Source organism: Heteronotia binoei, chromosome 1 (genome assembly GCF_032191835.1).
Source record: "Heteronotia binoei isolate CCM8104 ecotype False Entrance Well chromosome 1, APGP_CSIRO_Hbin_v1, whole genome shotgun sequence".
In the NCBI taxonomy this organism is placed as follows: domain Eukaryota; kingdom Metazoa; phylum Chordata; class Lepidosauria; order Squamata; family Gekkonidae; genus Heteronotia; species Heteronotia binoei.
The window spans coordinates 117,201,806-117,223,449 of NC_083223.1; the positions used below are offsets into that span (position 1 = coordinate 117,201,806).

The 21,644-nt window shown below is 36.3% G+C and overlaps 1 protein-coding gene across 3 annotated transcripts in view; it reads left to right on the forward strand.

The window, feature by feature from the left end:
* AKAP7 (A-kinase anchoring protein 7) overlaps window positions 1–21,644 on the forward strand; it is a 142,413-nt gene that overhangs the window by 26,491 nt on the left and 94,278 nt on the right. For all 3 annotated transcript variants that reach the window (XM_060239409.1, XM_060239417.1, XM_060239427.1), the window contains one exon: window positions 21,191–21,351. In XM_060239409.1, coding sequence (XP_060095392.1) covers window positions 21,191–21,351 — 161 coding nt within the window. The remainder of the gene's footprint in view (window positions 1–21,190; window positions 21,352–21,644) is intronic.

Here is a 21,644-nt window from a genome sequence, read left to right on the forward strand (position 1 = left end):
TGGGAGTAAGTACTCTCATCACACTACTGGTAAGGTTTTGGAATAGTTAGCTTTGCAAATAAGTCCACCGTCCACCCCTCTCCCCACATTTTTGCTAGTCTTCCTGCCCCCACATCCTTATGGTTGATAGTTTGTGACCTCAAAGAAGAAAATTAGCTAACATTTGTGAATTTTTTTCCTGGCTGGTTGTCTGGAAGGAATTGGTGGTGCCATAGGTTGCTCTGTAGGTGGTTGTTTATGAACTACTTGTTGTGTCTTGTGCAATGAGAGCAGTGTGTCAGCTGAGACCAACCGACAGTGCAACTTCAGCTTCACTGTAGAGCAGATAATAAAAAACCTAAAACACTGCTTGAATAGTAAAGTCTTTATGTCTCTCTGGTCCTCTATCAAAAGTAGAGTCTGTTATTGGTTGCTTCCACAAAGCTATACTTCCCTGTTGTCCAGTCATTACAAAACATAGGGTTTTCACCATGCTTTCCTCAGTCATCTTTGTGTCCACTAGGGGTTGTTTTATAGAAAAATAGGTGGTGGAGTTCATTGGCATAACTCATTAGCACATGCCTCCCCCTCCCCCCCCTCCCCGGCCAAAAGCAACCTGATGCAAAAAAGGAGAGCCCTGGGCGAGCAAGACCTGCTTGGGCTGGCTAGAGTTCTAGCCAGCCCAAGCAGGCCTCGCTCACCTGGGGCTCTCTTGGGCCGTTCCCCCCCCCCCCCCCGCAGTCAAAAGGCCAGCAAGCCACCCGTCGCTCAAAATCACATAAGTGGAGAAAGGGTGGTGAAGGCTTCTCCAGGGGTTAATGAGGGCTGCTTAGCATGGCAAAGCCCCTAGTGGCTGCCCGCTTTCCTAAACCAGGGATTGCTATGCAGTTGCACCTACTATTCAGTGGATAAGGCAGGTGGGGAGGAAGAGGGGGAACCCTCAGAAAGGCTCAGGAGCTGTGCTCCTGTGAGCTCCTGCTGAATCTGAGGCCTGGTGTCCACCATTCTCTCCATGCCAGAGGGCATTTTGCTGACTCCAGTTTGGTCACCAAACCAGAACAAAAGCTCCATCTGGAAGAAGCCTTAGCCAAAGTCCTTATTTGGCTTATAAAAGTCTTAACAATGAGAACATTGTGGTTAACAGAAATGCCACCAGATCAACTCAACAGGGGCAGGGAAGGCATTAGAGCATCAAGGAGGAGTCCTTAACATTCCCCTCATAACACCAAGATGTGAAGGTTTGTGGAGATGGAACATCTGCTTTTAGGGAGTGTCAATGTACAAGTGATAGCACAGTATAAGTAATGTAAAAGTGATAACACAGCAGTTTTCCTTGAAAAATACCATATACATCCTAAATGATTCAGAATAGTTTCCAGATCATGTTGATAGGAGTAAATCTATCAGATCCGATTCTAGATCATGTTGATAGGAGTAAATCTCTTCCAGTGAAATAATTAGCAGTTCACAGAGAGGTGAAGAGGAGGTGGGGTAAGGGTTTGAAATAGTGCATGAGAGAAATAGACATTAGAACACCAGCTTGGAACCCAGGCATTAGAACCAATTTTATTAGATGCATGAAGAGTTATCCTCCATTGGCAGAAGCAGCAGTACATGGATACCAATATAAAAATGTTGTTAATATTTGTCCAAAATGCCACGCCAGGCAAAGGGTAGAGGTAGTGCTGCCTCATGTCTAAGTGAGGCCCTCTGTTTACAAGATGAGAGGCCAGTCAGTCAGTTTATTTACGATGGCAGACCAAGTAAAAACCCAAGAATTTAAAAGCTTCAACACAGAAGATAAAATCTATACCAAGGGTGGCCAACAGTAGCTCTCCAGATGTTTGTTGCCTACAACTCCCATCAGCCCCAGCCAGCATGGCCAATGGCTGGGGCTGATGGAGTAAATCTCTTGTAGGCAAAAAACATCTGGAGAGCTACCATTGGCCACCCCTGATCTAAACTATATTAGGATGGACAATTGTCTTAATTTGTTCAGTATAAGAGATTACATCAAGACAAAAGTTAAAATAAAATCTTAAAACTAAGAAGCAGTAAATACCGTATACATCCTAAATGATTCAGAATAGTTTCCAGATCATATTGGATACTATAGAAGATGTTGCAGGCAGCTTGTTTTGACCTGGATAGCCCAGCCAAGACCAATCTCATCAGATCTCAGAAGTTAAGGAGGGCCGGCCCTGGCTAGTATTTGGATGGGAGACTTCCAAGGAATAACAGGGCCAAGGTACAGAAGCAGGCAATAGCAAGCCACCTCTGAACATCCCTTGCCTTCAAGCACCACTAGGGGTTGCCAGAAGTCAGCTTGACTTGGTGACAACAACAACAACAAGATGATGGTGGTTTGACCGTTTTATAAAAACTGTTACTGGTGGTAGTACTGTCATATACTGTTGAAACATCTAACAGAGCGTTGATCTCTTTTAAAATTACCATCACCATAATGTACATACCAATAGAGCCTGTCATTTGAATTAGGGATGTGAAAGAGAAAAAAAAATGACTTTTTTCAGATTCAGGTATATTGAACCTGAAAGATATCGGTATTTTCCGATATTCACAAATTCCATTCCATTATAATGGGGACCATTCCCCATAGGCTATAATGGAGAATTGATTCAGGGATATTTGAGGCTCTAGGGGAGGCTGTTTTTGAGGTAGAGGCATCCAGTTTGCAGCATAGCTGCTGGTGCCTCTCCTCAAACCCCCCTCCTCCAAGTTTCAAAAAGATTGGACCAGGGAGTTCAACTCTGTGGGTCCAAGAAGAAGGTGCCCCATTGTTTCCAAAGGAGGAAGAAAGACAGGTACCTTTAAATGCCTTCTCCAAGCCACATCACAAGTCTATAGCAGTGAATTCATCTAGAAGCCTTCTGGGTGAACCCACTGCTTTGAAAAGGCACAGAATTAGCTGCTTTCAAAAGGCATGGAGGAAAAATGGTATTTGACGGCTTTGAATACCTTTTTTCCTCCATGCCTTGCAAAAGTCCCAGCTGAGGAGTCGCAGAGCTATCAGCTGTGCGCAGCCTCCATTGATCCTGCAAAAGAGGGTTAGTTGAGGTGGTGCAGAGCTGGCTCCTGCCTCCCTGGCAGATCTTAGACTGTCTTCTCTTTGCAGCTCAGTTTCAAATGTCTGCAAAGAGAAACCAGCCCCGGATGAGGAAGCTTGGAGCTGCCACCTAAATTGATTATCACTTGGAGCCTCAGCTAGGACTTTTTGAAAGCATGGAGGGGAAAAGGCGTGTAAAGACATGCAAGGCATGGGGGGGAAAGGCATGTAAAGGGATTTAGCCTTCTCCAAGCTGCACTGTGAGTCCAAACAGCAAGTTCACCCAGCAGCCTTTTGGGTGAACTTGCTACTTCAAAAAGACTTGGAACTCACTGCTTGCAAAAGGCATGGAGGGCTGTAAATGCCTTTCCCCCTTTCCATTCCTTGCAGAGTCCCAGCTGAGCTGCAAAAAGCTGTCAGCTTCATGCTCCTCAGCTAATTCTCTCTTGTAACGTGGAGCTTCAAGAGATCAGCTGGGCAACATGGAGCTGAAGGCTCTGTGCTGCCTTGGCTGTGGCTGGCTGATAGTATGGCTGATCCACATAAAAGCAGGGGAAAAATCGATTTCTTGGGCTCACTTATATCGGTAAGTAGTATTTACTTGGTTCAGTTTATACTGAACACACACCCCGAATCTGAATGTGGCTAGTGGTTGTTAATCAAAGAGAATTTTTAATACATGAGGTCTGCCCTCCTGTGCATACATATTGGAGTAAGACTCATTGACCTTAGCATGAGTTACTTTTATGTAAACATGCATAAGGTTTGGCTTATAAATATGATGAGTGAACTGCTGAACTGTACGCATGCACCTTTTGTACACCACCTCCACTTTTGGCTTATAGCAGTGTGTGCTTTGACGCAAGGGAGAAGACTGAAATTGCTTTTGACAAATTTGCTTTCAGCAAAGTACAGCTTGCCCTTAAGTTGCTCTGACTCTCAGTGTTGGCGCTAATGCCTTTGTAATTTAGTGAAACTAGATCATGGAAGAGAAATGGACAAGGATGGATGTAATGAAGATGTATCTGACCCTTTCAACATAAACATGCTAAAAGCTAAAGTATTTCCATTTATTTGGCTTTCTGTAAATTTGGCTGTGGTTCTTAAAGCCTTGAATTAACAGCCACTGAGCATGCCAGGGGAAGGGTTTTGCTGATTGCCTCCAGAATTAGACATTTGGGTTGCTTTAAATTAATAATGATCAAGGGAATGAATTTCCTCCTTTATGACAAGTGCACTGACTAGTCATTAAATGTCATATTTTGTTTCATAAGCTCTCTTAAAATGTGCCTTATATGCCCTCAAAGTTTTTGCTTTTTCTCCTTGATAGCAAAAATCTGTTCCTAGTTGTGATATCTAGAATGAGATAATACATTTTCCTCGCATGTTATTTTGAAATGCTTAAACGATAAAATATGCAGCACTTCTGTGGCCTTGATGTCCTGTGTTTATGACAAGCTAAGTGGAACCTACATATTCCAGGTTGGATGGATAGGAAGTTTCAGCCTTCATTAATTAAAAATAAGTAAATTATTAACCCTGATGGTTGTGAAGAATATCTTTAAGATACAGCTGCTGTCTGTTGTGTTGCTTAGATGCTAGACTGTAAGTCAGCTGGCCGTTTTGTTCTTTATTTAGGTTTTGAAGTCTTGAGCTAACTGCAGCATCCAAAAATATAAAAATAAGACTTGAAATATGTATGCAGTCTTGCTCCCTTTCAAATGACTATGTTGAAACTAGTTTGGTATGTTACTGCTGCAGCATATTTGCCTCAGATACAAATTTCCACGTGGAAGAGGGAAGAGCCAATCCCAAGGATATATTTATTTAGAGAATTTATGTGTTTCTTCTTGAGGCAGCTTGCAGGGTAAAACCAATACAACAATAAAATAATAAAAACAAACATACATATTATCATTAAAACTAGTGGGGGGGGGCGGGGCGTCGCATCGATGGGAATGGACGCCTGAAAAGCGAGCTCTTCCCTAAACCACCAGAAAATACTCTATAAAGCAAATGTGTTTGATATTTTATGGGAAAAACAACCAAAAAAAGACCCTCGGTACCCAAGGCAGTCAAAACCACGTCCAAAAACCAAGCGGTAAGCTTTTATTTTACTAAATCGTGGCAGAGAGAGAGGGTGGAAAGCGGGACTTCTAATGCTTTAAAATGGCCGCCGGTTCAATGGATGTTCCTGTAGATGAGGCAGCAGTAACAAAGGCTGATTAAACAAGTTGAATACAACCTAGTGTTACAAATAAAAACGCTGCTGGAACCTTTGCAAAATCAGTTGCAGGAACTATCTGCTTCTTTATCTGAAGTTAAGATAATTGCTGACACAGCAAAAAATTTAGCTGAAGTACTGCAAGAAAAAACTTTTACAATGCAAAAAGACTCTGAAACTATGGCATCAAAATTACTTACTTTGGAAATGGACCAGCGACAGAATAACCTTAAACTGAGAGGATTTTTGGAGGATCAACCTGGAATGAATGATCTGCAATCCTTTATGGCTGCTTGGCTTGCAAAACAACTCCATCTAGAGGATGATGTTGTACCCATCATAACTAAAGCATATAGACTTGGATGTCCATCTAATCCCAGAAGAAAAGGTCCTAGAGACATTGTACTGTCATTTCTTGATTTTAGAGTCAAAACTAAAGTACTATTTGAGGCACGAAAACGGGACTCGTTTCAATATAAAGAGACAAAAATTGAAATATATCCAGATCTGCCCCCAGAGGCTATTTCCAAACGACAAGAACTTAAACCAGTGACTCAGCAGCTACAAAAGGCCCAACAGAAATACAGATGGGTTGGACCAGCTACTCTACAAATAGTGTATAATGGCAACAGACTTCAAGCACAAGATATAGAAACAGGACTTAATTTGCTTAAAAAATAGGCCTAAAAGAACTGACTGGTTTGACAAAGAAGAATACTAAGAGAAAGTTGTTTCAACAATCTACTCCACCAAAGACAAAAACTAGTAAAATCCCGTACTTGCTACTCCTGGACAAATTGAATCATGAGGGACTGACTAAAAATTGGTATAAAAAAATGGAAGAATGTATTCTATATGGTTTTTTTATTATCATCATCATCATCATTATTATTATTATTAGTTTTTGATAGGTGGTTTGGGAGAGAAGTTACAAACTAGGTTAAAAAGAAAACAATCCTTTCCCCCCAATTTATATTGTACCCAGGATTGGTAGTGACATTGGGTTCACTCTCCTATTTTTAGGAGCCATAGGGTAGTTTAGATTGGTTGATTAGGGTTATTATATAACGATAATTAGCTTAATAGATATTAAGATAATATTAGTGTAGGTTTAGATAAGATATATATATAGTATTACATTTGTTCATAAATACAACTTTAGGATTAGATAGATTAGTGTTAGAATAGAAATAGATAGGTTATTGTTAGAATAGGAAGTTAGTAGTTTAAATTAGGTATTTTGATTTTTTGTGTTCATCTTAAATAGTGTTATAACTTGTGAAGAAGTATTTATCTTGAGTTGATTTATTATGTCTCACCATTTGAAAGTATATTCTCTGAATGTAGGGTTTGAATAATTGTGTTAAATGAAAGCATGCTTATTCTAATTTATTATCTTTGCATCTGGATATTCTTTTCTTACAGGAAGCCCATTTGAAAGACAAAGGCAAATTAATCTTTAAAACTAAATGGTTTAATACTCAAATACAGGCTTGTGGATCATCGTAAGTCCAGAGGTGTTGCTATACTACTATCTAAAAATGTTCGATTTCAATTTCAAGATACTTTGAAGATCCTAGAGGCCGTTATTTATTTATAAAAGGTGTACTTGAAAATCAGAAAATGACTTTAGGAGTAATATATGCTCCCAATTCAGAACAGATATGCTTTTTTAAATGAAACTTTTAAAGTACTAGAAAAATTTAAAGAAGGTGAATGAATTTTGGGTGGTGATCTTAACTTAATTGCTAATTACTGGTTTGATAGAACATATTTGAGTGGAAAACGGAAGCCAAAACATAATAATAACACCCAATTGACCTCATCGTTTGAAAAATATAACTTAATAGACTCGTGGAGGTTTTTTCATCCTAAAGAGAAGGACTTTACCTTTTTTTCCATGCGTCACTTGGTGCACATGCGTATAGATTATGTTCTTATTTCTGTAGGCTTAGTACAACAAATGGTGTCTTCCCAAATAGGATATAAGTTATGAAGGGATCATGCATGGGTTGAAACAAACTTAAATTTAGAAGGCAAAACGAAAGTGAAACAAGAATGGTCATTTAATACAAATTTATTATCAAGTCAATTATTTCAGGAACAATTAATTAAACATATCAAAAATTAGCTCAAGGAAAATACACAAGAAGAGAGCTCTCCAATATATATTTGGGATGCTTTAAAAGCGGTCCTACGGGGCCACATAATATCATACTCTGCCTATATAATAAACAGAAAAAGAAGTTAAGGAATGATTTAACTGAAAATATTCAATTACTAGAAACCAAACATAAGCAGGCCTGCAGTAAAACTGTTTATAAACAACTACTTGCTAAAAGAAGGGAACTACAATTATTAGATAGTGAGATTATTAAAAAAGATTTATTAACCCTTAAACAAGAACATTGTCGTAATTCCCCGAAATTATTAAAGAATTTGGCAAAAAGAGCAAAACAGCTTCGTTTAAATAGGCATATAAATAGAATCCAAAACAAATTGGTAAAATAGTAACTAAAACTGAACATATTTGTCAAATTTTTCATGATTATTATAAAGAATTATATACTACTATTAAACCATCTCAAGCCGCTATGAATAAATACTTCCAGGAACACACACCATTAGTTATTTCACAAAAGCATAGAGATCAATTGGATAAATTATTTATTAAACAAGAAATTTTTGAAACAATTTGTGCCGTTAAACTCAACAAAGCTCCAGAACCGGATGGATTTTCAGCAGGTTTTTATAAATCATTTGCAACAGAGTTAATTGATCCATTAGTGAAAGCATGTAATAATATTTTGTGAGAAGGTGCCCTTCCACCATCTTGGAAACAAGCAATAGTAACAGTAATTCCAAAACCAGAAAAAGATATAACACTTCCATCATCTTATAGACCTATTTCATTATTAAACATGGACTTTAAAATTTTTACAGCAACATTAGCAAGAAGATTAGCTAAAATTATTCAAAATTACATACTTCCTGATCAAGTTGGATTTATCAAGGGGCGAGATCTTACAGATAATACACATAGATTATTTAATCTCATTAATATATCTAAACAAAAAAAATTATCAACAGTTTTAATTTCATTAGATATAGCTAAAGCATTTGATTCTCTAGAAATAGACTACCTTAAGACACTTTTAACTAAAATGAATTTTGGAAAAAAATTTATGACAGCAGTGAATGCTATGTATGACTCTCCATCTGCGACAATAAAAATCAACTTGCAATTTTCTAATAATTTAATATTGGAAAGAGGCACTAGACAGGGGTGCCCGTTATCACCCTTATTATTTGCATTATCTATTGAACCATTAGCATCACAAATTAGAAAATCTAACTTAATCAAAGGCATATCAGTAGGTAAAACAGAATATAAGCTTACTATTTACATTTCCAATAAAATCAATACAAGCGCTTCATTCGGTCCTACAACAATTTGGAGAAATTTCAGGATTAAGGGTAAACCAATCAAAATAAAAAATAATGCCATTAAATTTATCTCAAAACCAGCAAACAGAAATAAAAAGTTTTTCATCTTATCATTGGTCTCCAAATCAAATAACATATTCAGGACTTTTAAGATTTCAGCGGATATTAATAATTTGTTTAATTTAAATTATTTAAATTGGCAGAAGGAGCTAAAACTTCAGTTACAGAAATGGGATAAATCTTTATTTTCTTGGTATGAAAGATACCATTTAATAAGAAGATAGAAGAAGAAGATATTGGATTTATATCCTGCCCTCCACTCCGAAGAGTCTCAGAACGGCTCACAATCTCCTTTATCTTCCTCCCCCACAACAGACACCCTGTGAGGTGGGTGGGGCTGGAGAGGGCTCTCACAGCAGCTGCCCTTTCAAGGACAACCTCTGCCAGAGCTATGGCTGACCCGAGGCCATTCCAGCAGCTGCAAATGGAGGAGTGGGGAATCAAACCCGGTTCTCCCAGATAAGAGTCCGCACACTTAACCACTACACCAAACTGGCTCTCCTGCCAAAATTTATATTTTTATTTAGAACGTTACCACTGTTGGTTCTTAGAAAATATTTTCAATGTTGGCAGTCTACTTTAAATGACTTTATGTGGGTCAATAAAAGACATAGAATAAGATTTAATGTATTATGTAGAAGAATTATAAAAGGAGGCATGCAATACCCATCTCTGTTTAATTATTATAAGGCTACCCAACTGAACAAAATAGTTATAATGTTAAGAGAAAACATACCTGATTGGGTACATATGTATTCAGTCTTCTCAACACCTTCTCATATTCAAGATGTGTTATGGCAAAAAGCTTCTGAAAGACCAGCTCAAATAAGACAGGAGCCTTTTTAAAAATCTATCTTTGATGTTTGGGATAACATGAGGCACAAATTACTTCCCAACCCATCAAGATTCACTTCCTTTATTGGTCAAACCTGCAAAACTTCAGCAACAATATCAAAAATGGCATCAGTGTGGAGTTGACACCCTTAATGATTTAGTTAAGAACAGAAAATTTAGTTAAGAACAGAAAATTTATAGATAAAACATCGTTAGAAACAAAGCTATCCTTCCAAATCACTTGGTTAGAATATTATCAACTTAAGCATCTCCAGGAGTCTATTAAGTTAATAGAAATGATAAAAAACCCATTAACATTGTTTGAAAAAAATTTACAGCTAGAATCAGGTGTTTCTAGAGGAATACTCTCTTAGATATATCAAGCCCTTTTAGTTAATATAGAAACTAAAAGTTTATCATACCAACAAAAATGGCAAACGTTATGTAGTTTTAATCTTACAATTGAGACTTGGGACAAAATCTGGAATAGTTATGCTTCAACCACTCCCATATTAGAACTTAGACAGCAGACTCTAAAAATTATAACGTTTTGGTACACCACCCCCCAGTAGTTATCGTATATAACAAAAACGCTCTCACCACAATGTTGGAGGAAATGCAGTAAGATTGGCACATATATACATTGCTGGATGGAATGCACGGTAATAAAACAATTTTGGAAAATAATTCTTCAAAACATAAAAGAAATTACTGGATATTTACTGGAATTAAAGCCAGAAATATTGTTTTTGAATATGACCTAATTATATAGTATCCAGAGCTACTTATGAAAGGATAACTATGTTGCTATATGCAGCAAAATCATGTATTGCTCTCCTTTGGAAAAGTGAACAGCAACCATCTTTAAATCTATGGCATAAAAATTATGGAATCTTTACTTAATGAGCAAAATAACGTGTGTCCATTTCACTGGGCATCAGTATCTGGAAGTCTTCCCTACCTAGTTTGCCTGAGTACTTCCTGTGCCAACAGCAGTGACCTTAATGAAGCTGGAAACAGGAATACATTCATGACACCTGATGGGGTTGGTGCTTGTACGTGTTATCGCTGCAGTGTAGAGCTCTAGCCATATAGAAACATGCTACTAATCTTAATCTACATATAATACTATCATGGATGCTTAAAAGCTAGCAATAAAAAAATAAAAATAAATTTGCTATTGAAATGGTCCATACAAGATCTTCATAGGAAATAATCCCAGTCACCAAAAATAATACCACTGTGTATGTCTCTGTTTTATTGAATTTATGATCAAATTCCTTTCCAGCTATTCCTAAGGCATGCTGTGTCTACTTCCCAATACCATTTAGTTTGTACTGAGTAAAAATATAATTTTAAATACGTACTTTCTGTCTGATTAGCTGCCATATTGGAATATTTGCCATGTTAAGTGGTAGCATTTTAGAGAAAGCATGGAAGTGATAGATTCCTTAGTGTCATATGTTTATATGGCTTCACTATCTCTCCAGGTCTCAATAAAAGATTATCTAAAAATCTTACGGTATCGGCTACCTTTGTACCCTGCTGCCAAATTGCTGTGCAGGTTTTAGAGCCTTAACTTGCTACATTTTCATAAGACAAATATTTTCTACAGCTAGTTAGTTAGTGTCCCAATTTCTCAATGAAATTTACAGAATATAGACACACAACCAACATGCTCTTATGGCCCAGGGTTTACAGAATATAGAAAATAGAATTTACAGAATATAGACACACAACCAACATGCTCTTATGGCCCAGGGTTTTTGATTTATCCTCAGCAGTGGATCTTCTGATAATTTTATTTATGTATTGCTGCTTTAATCATAATAGGAATTTAGAGTCACGGCCTCTCTTTTTTTGTTAAGCTTAAAATTGAAATTACTGGGAAGAATTGCTTGAGTACACTGAACTGGATTTAATGCCAACAATGCCCCTCTACATAGGGCAAACAGGACAAACCCTACGCCAAAGGATAAATGGACACAAATCTGACATCAGGAATTACAGAACTGAGAAACCTGTTGGAGAACACTTTAACCTTCTTGAACATTTATTGGGTGACCTCAAAGTAGCTGTTTTACTGCAAAGGAACTTCAAGAACAGAATAGAGAGAGAAACTGCTGATTTACAAATTATCATGAAATTTGGAACAAACACCTCCCCAGGACTAAACAGGGATATTGGTTTTTTTTATCTCATTACATATACTAAACCAACTCTCACTGAGTATAGCTGTGCATCCACAGTATTCCAATGTATTTCTCTTTTAGAACAGTGTATCAGAATAATATTTTTTTGTGTTAACATGCTCAAATGAGGGATGTGGGCTGTTTGTCTCATTACATATACTAACCCACCTTCCACTATACTGTAATGCACCCTGTTTTTCTAAGGGCTAACTTATATTATTTCTCTTTTAGAACAGTGTATCAGAATATTTGGGGTTTTTTTATTGACATACTCAAATGGGGGATATTTGTCTTATTGCATATACCAACCCATCCTATGGCAAACTATATGGATGTTATAATCTTGAGTAACCATGCCCTCTATTTAAACTAACAAAACCAGGATGTTACTTAGATTTATGGCACCCCTACGACTGCAGTCTGCTTTTTATCACCCTCTAGTGTTTCTTCAGCACTTTTTTCTCCTAACAAGCACAGATCCCTATTTGTGATTCTTTTAATATGCTAAAAACATTCCCATGATTCCACACTGCCCACTTATATTAAGATTTGCTGCTTCCATTCCCATTTGTCTGATGAAGTCTGCTTAAGAGCATACGAAAGCTTACATTCTGAATAAAACTTAGTTGGTCTTAAAGGTGAACTTGTCTACTGCTTTGTTCTATAACAGAAACAATTATAGAAGAGGGTCTCTGGATAGTTTAAATGTACAGTACAGTTATAAATAGAAGTTTCCTGATGAAAAAGACAAGTTGAATGAGAGTACCGCAACAGAATGTGAGTGGAGGGCAAAAGTGTTTTCCTCTCAAAAGGTAAAACACAAAGCAAAGAAGTTTTCTCTCTCCTGAACACATGCCTATAGCATAGCACATTCTAGTAAACTGTTCTTATGTGTCTTTTTTCTTTTATGATCAGTAGAGAAAGAAGTACTTTTCTCCCTTTCTCACAATACAAGAACTCGTGGGCATTCGATGAAATTGCTGAGCAGACAGGTTAAAACCGATAAAAGGAAGTACTTCTTCACCCAAAGGGTGATTAACATGTGGAATTCACTGCCACAGGAGGTGGTGGCGGCCACAAGTATAGCCACCTTCAAGAGGGGTTTAGATAAAAATATGGAGCACAGGTCCATCAGTGGCTATTAGCCACAGTGTGTGTATATATATAATTTTTTTTGCCACTGTGTGACACGGAGTGTTGGACTGGATGGGCCATTGGCCTGATCCAACATGGCTTCTCTCATGTTCTTATGTTCTTATGAAATGTCAGAAACGTTTTAAGAAGTTTGATTTAGTCTGTTGGAAATCACAACCCTGATGTTTTCAAGGAATTGCCTGCATTCTGCCCTGGAAGGATTATATACCAACTTCTCACAACTTTCGTCCCCCAACTTTTGTTTTTTGGGCTCCTTTTCACAAGTAAACTAGATAGTTTCTCCTCCGATACCCCCCCCCCCCAATGTCCCCATGGAGGCCAGCAGAAGCTGAGATACAGCCAGTGGCAATTCCTCTAATTCCAGTGGCTGAAGGAAGTGCTGCCATAATAGCATGAAATGTTGTTAAGTATACTACTGGCTATCTCCACATACTGACTTGGGTCAATGTTGGTGTTTTATTTCCCATGTAATCCCAAAATGTGCAGTAATTGAGAGTCATTGTATAGAAAAGCACAACAGTGAGCATGTATATATCTTGAGTCTTCTATTTCTTTCCTCCTGTCGTCATGCCAGCAAAACATTTGATTAAACAAAACCAGTATTTTTTATTTTTTTTAATTTAACTTTTATTTGAAATTAAGGGAAAACAGTAACTGTGTCAGCAAGTGCAGCATTGAGTTAAAAAAGCAGATTACAGACATAGAGCTGTACAGAAACAAGACCAATTAAGCATATAAGTAGACATTAAGAACTTCTCAATGACTCGACTTCTGGGGTTGGAAAATGCCAAGCTGAACTGCTTCTCAGAAGGGGAGCAGGCTGGAACTTCTGTTCGGGGTAGTGGAAGGCAATCTAATGCCTACTGCCTATTTTTCTCAGACAGACATTAGTCCAAGATATGCACAGGAAACTTTGAGATTTACCTTGGTTAAAAGGGAGTCCTGGGGGGCGCTCCTTTGAGGGGGCTCCGGAGACGAGTTGCATTTTCATGCAGAAGTTTCCAGAGTCATTTATTTGACATAAGCTCGACAGGATCCTAACCTAACCTTCTTTGTTACTACTAAACATCTAAAGCTACACAAGACTGGTGTTGATCTGGATAACTACAGAAAAGGTACTGATTGCTATCTTTCATTCTGGGACTAATTAAAGTTAAACAAAATAAAATCAGAAGGTGGGAAATTGAAATATTGAAAGCTTGGAAAAAGAAGGGGAGAAGGGGCGAAATTTGGACTTTGTAAATTTAAAGGGCAATGCTTAAAAGTGGAAAGGAATTTATTGTTTGGTCTACTTCCGGTTTTTGAGAAAAAGCCCCATCGTCATAGAATTGCAGCTCTCACAGCCACCACAGGAAATACGTCAAGTATCGTGAGATCTCTCTACCAGCGAAAACAGGATTTGGTGGCAAGTAAAGCAGGAAGTATTGGATGAAAAAGGGAAATCAACGAAGCAGCCAGCATACTATAATATTTAGGACTATAATATCATAGAAAAACATCGGCGGCCATTGCTGGGAGGCTAAAGTTTAAATAAAATTTTTAAAGTGTTCAGGACATTAAAAATTGGTGGAACCGACAGAGGTGAAGATTATAAGGTAAATGCTATTGGACATTTTTGGTAATAACTATTTCAGAAGTCCTTAGAGAAAAAAAGAAAAAAAAATTAAAGTGAGGCAGAAAGTCGCGACCGCCATTTTGGGAAAAATAAAAACTTTAAAAATTAATATCTGAGCCCAGGAGGCTCTGAGGATGGCGAAATTAGGCTAATTGAAGAAAGCAAGTTTCATTCTTTTAAACCTGATAGTTGAAATTTAATTTGGTGAGGTCAAAATTTTTGGTGTTTTTACATGTCAGACCACAAGCAAACCCGTGCGAGGACTGCTTCATTGGAAAAAATGAAGGACCAATTAGAGGCAGTGGAAAGTCAGGATAATGAAAGGGATGAAGGAGATGATAACTGCTTCCAAAAAAGAAATTAGAAAAGATATTGAAGAGCTAAAAAAAGATATAGAGGATCTCAGGAATGAAACTGTGGTAACATCAAAGAAAGTGCAGGAGGTAGAAGGGAGAGTGAAAGTACATGATTCCACCTTGTTAAAAATACAAGAAAAAGTGGCAATTCATGACTGTAAATTGATGGAGACCTAGATACGTCTGAGAGGAGTACCTGAGGATGAAGAAACTGACTTAAAAGAATATATAATAAAAATAATTGCAGAATTTCTGGAGGAAGATCCTGAATGGACTAGAAGTATGTATGACTATATGTATAGAGTGAACTCACGTCATGCCGAAAAAAATAATCTACCAAGAGATGTGGTTATAAGATATATGACAAAAGAAATGGTGGGAAAGATCATGAATAAAAACTTTGAAAAGACATTGATAGTGGGAGGCAGCAGAGTAAGAATTATGAAGGAGTTGCCAAGACAAGTGATAAATGACAGAAGAGCATATAATTGACAGAAAAATTACGGGACAATGAAATGGGGTATAGATGGATAATACCTGAAGGTTTGAGCTTTGAACTTCAAGGAAAAAGGATTACAATTACAAACACACAGGAACTGAGTAGATTCTATGAAGAACATAAAGAATTTGCACCATGATGGATTACAAATTGTTATCTTGGAATGTAAATGGACTAAATTCACCACAAAAAAGAAAGGCAACGTTTCATTGGATTAAAAAGCAAAATTGTAATATAGTTTGCCTACAAGAAGTACATATCAAACAAAAGGATTACAATTTTTTATGGAATAAACAATTGGGACTAGAATTTCATTCATTGGCTGAACAGAAGAAAAGGGGAGTGATTTTTTATATTAAACAAGAATTGGATCCGAAATTAGTGTTTAAAGATAAAAATGGAAGATTTGTAGCAGTAGAAATAATATTAAATGCAAAAAAAAGTGTTATTAGGACTGTATGCACCAAATGGAGCAAAGGATGTTTTTTTTAAAGACATTATACAACAATTTGATGAAGTGACATATGATCAAGTTTTGATAATGGGGGACTTCAATGGAACAATTCAGAATACACTGGATAGGTCTGGGGGGAAAATAATAAGGAAGGAGAATTGCCAAAGTCTTTTTTTGAATTGGTCAAACAAGAAAACCTGGGAGATATATAGAGAAAATTTAAACCTGAAGTACGGGACTATACCTTTTTTTCAGCAAGATATAATACTTTTTCCAGAATTGACATGTTGTGGGGCACTAAGGATTTAGGCCTTATAACAAAGAAAATAGAGATTTTACCTAAAATAGGGGCTGATCATAACCCAATAATGTGGATTACAAAATTGTCTAAAAAAGTCAAGAAGATGGAGATTAAATGAAGATTTACTACAGAATAAAGAAATAGTGACATCTCTAGAAAATGAAACTAAAGTTTTCTTCCAAATAAATGATAAAGAAGATATAGAATTTCAGATGGTGTGGGATGCTTATAAAGCAGTAATGAGATGAATATTGATTACATTGAATAATAAAAACAAGAGGGCAAAAGAAAAAACAGACGCTGGACATTTAAAATGAAATAAAGAAAAAAGAAGGGGAACTGAGAAAAAGACCAGGGAAAAAGAAAATTATGAGGGAGATTACAATATTACAAACACAAATGAGACATTTGTTAAATAAAGAACTGGAATGGAATCTGAAAAGATTACAGCAGAAATCTTTCAAGGGAGCAAATAAACCTGGAAAATATTTGGCCTGGCAACTGAAAAAAAAGAGAGAAAGCAAAATTATTAATAAAATTGTGGCTGATGGAAGAGAGATGGTAGATCAAGAAGGAATAAAAAGAATTCTTTAAGTACTATGTCAAATTATTTAAGGGTGTTAAAATAAAGAAAGAAAAGATGAAAGCGTATTTACAAAATATTAAAATAGCACCCTTAACAGAAAATATGAAAAAAGTTTTGAATGATCCAATTGAAAAAAATAGAAATTGAAGCAGCGATTAGTGCAATGAAAAATGGAAAGGCACCTGGGCCAGATGGATATACAGCTAAATTTTTTAAAACCTTCAAAGAGGAATTAATACCGAAACTTCAAAAATTGATGAACATGATAAGAACAAAAGGGAAAATACCAAATACATGGAAGGAAGCTGTTATTTCGTTGATTCCCAAAGAAGATAGAGATGTCACAAATGTAAAAAATTATAGACCAATCTCACTATTAAATAATGATTATAAAATATATACAAGAATATTGGCAGAACGGCTTAAACAATATTTGATAAATTTTATAAAGTAGGATCAAGCGGGGTTTGTCCCCAAAAGGCAAATAAAAGACAATATTAGAACTGTTGTAAATATTGTAGAATGTTATGAAAGACATCCAGAAAAGGAAGTAGCATTATTCTTTGTGGCTGCAGAGAAAGCATTTGATAATTTAAACTGGGACTTTATGTTTGCAGTAATGGAGAAAATGGAATTGGGGGAAAACTTTATAAGGATGATAAAAGCAATATATACTGAACAACGTGCAAGGCTATGTATAAATGCAGATCTTACAGAAGATATGATAATTAGCAAAGGTACAAGACAAGGCTGTCCGCTTTCCCCACTGTTGTTTATAATGACTCTTGAAATCTTACTGATGCAAATCCAAGAAGACAAAGAAATAGAAGGATTAAAAGTAAAAGTATTTACTTATAAATATAGAGCATTTGCAGATGATATAATGTTTATAAATGAAAATCCCATACAAGTAACATCTTTGTTAGCTAAAATACAAGAATATGGAGAATTGGCGGGACTTTATATTAATAAAGAAAAATCAAAACTTTTATGTAAAAATATGCAAGTAAATAAACAAAAGGAATTGCAGAAGCTAACGGGTTGTGAAGTGACCTCTTAGGTAAAATATTTGGGTGTGGAGATAACAATGAAGAATATTGATTTGTTTAAAAACAATTACGAGAAGGTATGACGTAAAATGGATGAAGATATGATAAAATGGAATAAACTTAATTTGTCATCGCTGGGCAGAATAGCTGCAATTAAAATGAATATTCTGCCAAGAATAATGTATTTGTTTCACACTATTCCGATAGTAAAAGACAGTAAAAAATTTAATAGATGGCAAAGAAAAATTTCAGAGTTTGTGTGGGCTGGGAAGAAACCAAGGATTAAAATGAAAATTTTAACAGATGCAAAAGAGAGAGGAGGATTCCAATTACCAGATTTAAAATTATATTATGAAGCAGTTTATTTAGTGTGGATAAAAGAATGGGTGATGCTGTTAAATAAAAAACTCTTAGCGTTGGAAGGTCATGGAAATAAATTTGGCTGGCACGCTTATATGTATTATGGAAAAAGGAAGATGGATGTTTTTTTTTTTCTCACCATTATATAACAATTTGTTAAATACATAGATGAAGTATAAAAAATATGGAGATGAGAGAAAGCCATTATGAATAGTGCCAGCAGAAGTAATAAAAATAACAGCTGAGACGGGTGAAGAAAAGTGGTTGTCATACAATCAATTATTAAAAATACAAAGTGGCAAAATAGAATTGAAAACTGCTGAAGAGTTGAATAATAAAAATGATTGGTTCCAAATGCAACAAATAAAGAGATTGGTGGAAAATGATATTAAAACTGAAGGAATAAGAAAAGAACAAACAAATGGAAAAAGTTCTGTTTGGAGATAATGAAAAATTAATTTCAAAATTATATAAATTACTTTTAAAAGGGTCTACGGAAGATGTAGTGAAATCTCAAATGATTAAGTGTGCAATTAATGTAAATAAAGAAATACAGATGGAAACTTGGGCATATTTGTGGAAGAATTCTATGAAGCTTTCGACGTGTCATAGTATTAAAGAGGACTGTTTTAAAATGATGTATAGATGGTATGTGACTCCTAAAAAGTTATCCGAGATGAACAATAAGATGCCAAACAGATGTTGGAAATGTAAAAAACAAGAAAGGTTCTTTCTGTCATATGTGGTGGACTTGTGAAAGAGCAAAAAAGTATTGGCAGATGATTCAACAAGAAATTTCTAGGATCTTGGGATATGAATTTAAGAAAGTTGCAGAGACTTTTCTGTTGGGATTACAAATGGAAAAATTTCCAAAAGAAGATAGAACTATAATTTGGTACTTGCTTTCAGCTGCTAGGACATTGTATGCGCAGTTATGGAAGCAAGAAAAAATATCAGAGAAATGGGATTGGATTGTAAAAGTTATGACATGGAGTGAAATGGACAAATTAACAAGATTTTTAAGAGACTATGACTTAGAAGTTTTTAAGAAGGAGTGCAGAAAGTTCAGAAGATATGTAAAAAAAGAGTGGAAAAGGACATTGGACAATTTTTGATAATGATTAAGTCTTAGAAGGAAGAAGAATATTAATCTTTGTTTTTTATTAGTTAAGGGTACCTTTAAATATTAGTATTTTAAGTATATAACACCGGCGGGGGTCAAGTAACAGGGGGAGGGGTGGTTAGAAAGTAATATATGGGATAGATTTTTTAAAAAGTTATTAATGATGCAAGAAAGAGCATTGTTTGCATATGTTACAAATAAAATTGTTTTAACCAAACAGAACTTCTCAATGACCATTAAGAAAAAACGCAATGCAAATAATATTTAAACTATTACAGTCGCCATATCATATTTCATATGTAGTTAATAATGTCATAAAACTGACTAGGAATACATGAGCTAGCCATACAGTGCTGATTGTAAGAGTCTTCAAGAAAGGGAAGACATTTATATAGTAGATTATTCGAGGGATTAGAATTATCTGTAGGGGTGACATAGTCAGAGATTTTATCAATTGCATAGATTTCCCAGGTTTTTGCATACCAGGATTTTATTTGGAAGAGACCAGGACATTTCCAATGAAAAGCAATCACCAGTTTTGCAGCTACTAGGAGTGTAGAAATCAGAGCTTTGCTTAGGTTTGGACTAGGAAAATCTACCCGTAAGTCTAGTAAAATCAGTTCTGGCTTTGGAGGAATGTTGTAACCTGTAACTGTCTTAATGTGTGCTAACACTAGTCGCCAAAAATCTTGTATGACTTTACAGTGCCACCAGGAATCAAGGTAATTGGCTTCTAATCCAGATGCTTTCCAGCAATATGGAGAGTGCTTTATTGAGATGCTGTGCAGCCTTTTGGGAGTCATATACCATCTAGAAGGCAGTTTGAGACATTGAGCCTGTATTTGCAAGGAAGGAGATATATAAGAGGGAGAAAACCAGATTTGCATCCACTGATCTTCTGATAGTTGAAATTCACAGTCCCGGTGCCATGGTGCCTGGTATGAGGGTGAATGCTTGCAGTCGATTAAAATCAAACCTTTACAGAGGGTTAAAATTATGCCTTTAAAATCTGAAAACCAGTCTTTTAAAGCAGTGGTTTTCAAACTGTGCTGAGGAAGACCCTGAGTTTCTTGAGAAGCTTATCAAAAGTTCCTCAGCAAGAACATCAGTAATGGCCGTTAAATTTTACTGAAAGACTGTTTTCTGTTGTTGTTGTCCTTCCAATGTGAAGGCACGACAGTATTGTATGTGTTGCCCAGTGGACGCACATGTTTGCTTGAGATGATGGCAAGGCCTAAAAACCCTGGCCAGTGCCCAGGAATATGAACTGAATGTGTACCCTGGGACTTGTCCCCCACACAGTTATCTGCATGCTCAGTATTCTGTGGTAAATTATAAAAGGCTCCTCAGCAGATGTAGATGTGATAATGGGAAGTAGGAAAATCCATTTCTGCTAGAGTTTTGTGGGATCTAATTCAGAGACTTCTAACACTCTAAAATCTTGCAGATGAAGTAAATGTACAGCTCTTTGAAGATGCCTGCTTTCCAGGTAGTTACTGCCATCTAGTGACAAAGTCAATAATTCTTTAATCATAATCGTGGTTACATGGGGGAAGAAAGAATTCTGTTTCAAGGGTACTAAGAGCATTGTCCAGCCAAAGTTAACTTTAATACAGCAATCCTAAACACACCTACTGGGCAGTAAATACCACTGAACTCACTGGGACTTACGTCTGAATATTATATTCTTATCCTTACTTGCATGTCTTCATGATTGATATGAGGACAGCCACTTTTCTGTTACACATAGTCATAGATGTTTCTAAAACAACAGCCATGAGATCAGATTTTCAAGGAAAGAGGTTTGACAATGGGATGGCAAGAATAATTACCATATAAAATAGGACTTCTGTGTCATTTCTGATATGTGTGTGTTTCCTGTCTGATAGAGCAGTTGGTGCTTTCTTGGAAAGTAAAGATCTAATAGAAGAATTCCTACAAGAGAAGCCCCTGGATTTATCATTTCAAGGAATCGATCACTTTAGAAATCAAGTTGGATTTGTGAAGTTGGCAGAGAGTGATCATGAAGCAATACTTGAAAAGATTGCAGGTAACATTTTAATATCACTAAAAAGTGTCTAGAAAGCAAATCTGACATATGTGACATTTCTGGTGCTGAAGTATTATTGTGCCTTTATAGAAACAGTAAACTCTGTAAATTGCACCCCCCCCCAAGTTGTACTATTTAGAGCAATCTCCAGCAATCCAGTTTGCACATGTTGAATCAGAAGCATGAGTTCAATGGGCCTTGCTTCCTGACAAGTACATTTAAGATTACAACTAGAAAGGTTAGTTTTATGGCACTGGATGCCAGTAGCAGCACCCAGAATTTGTTTCCACAGT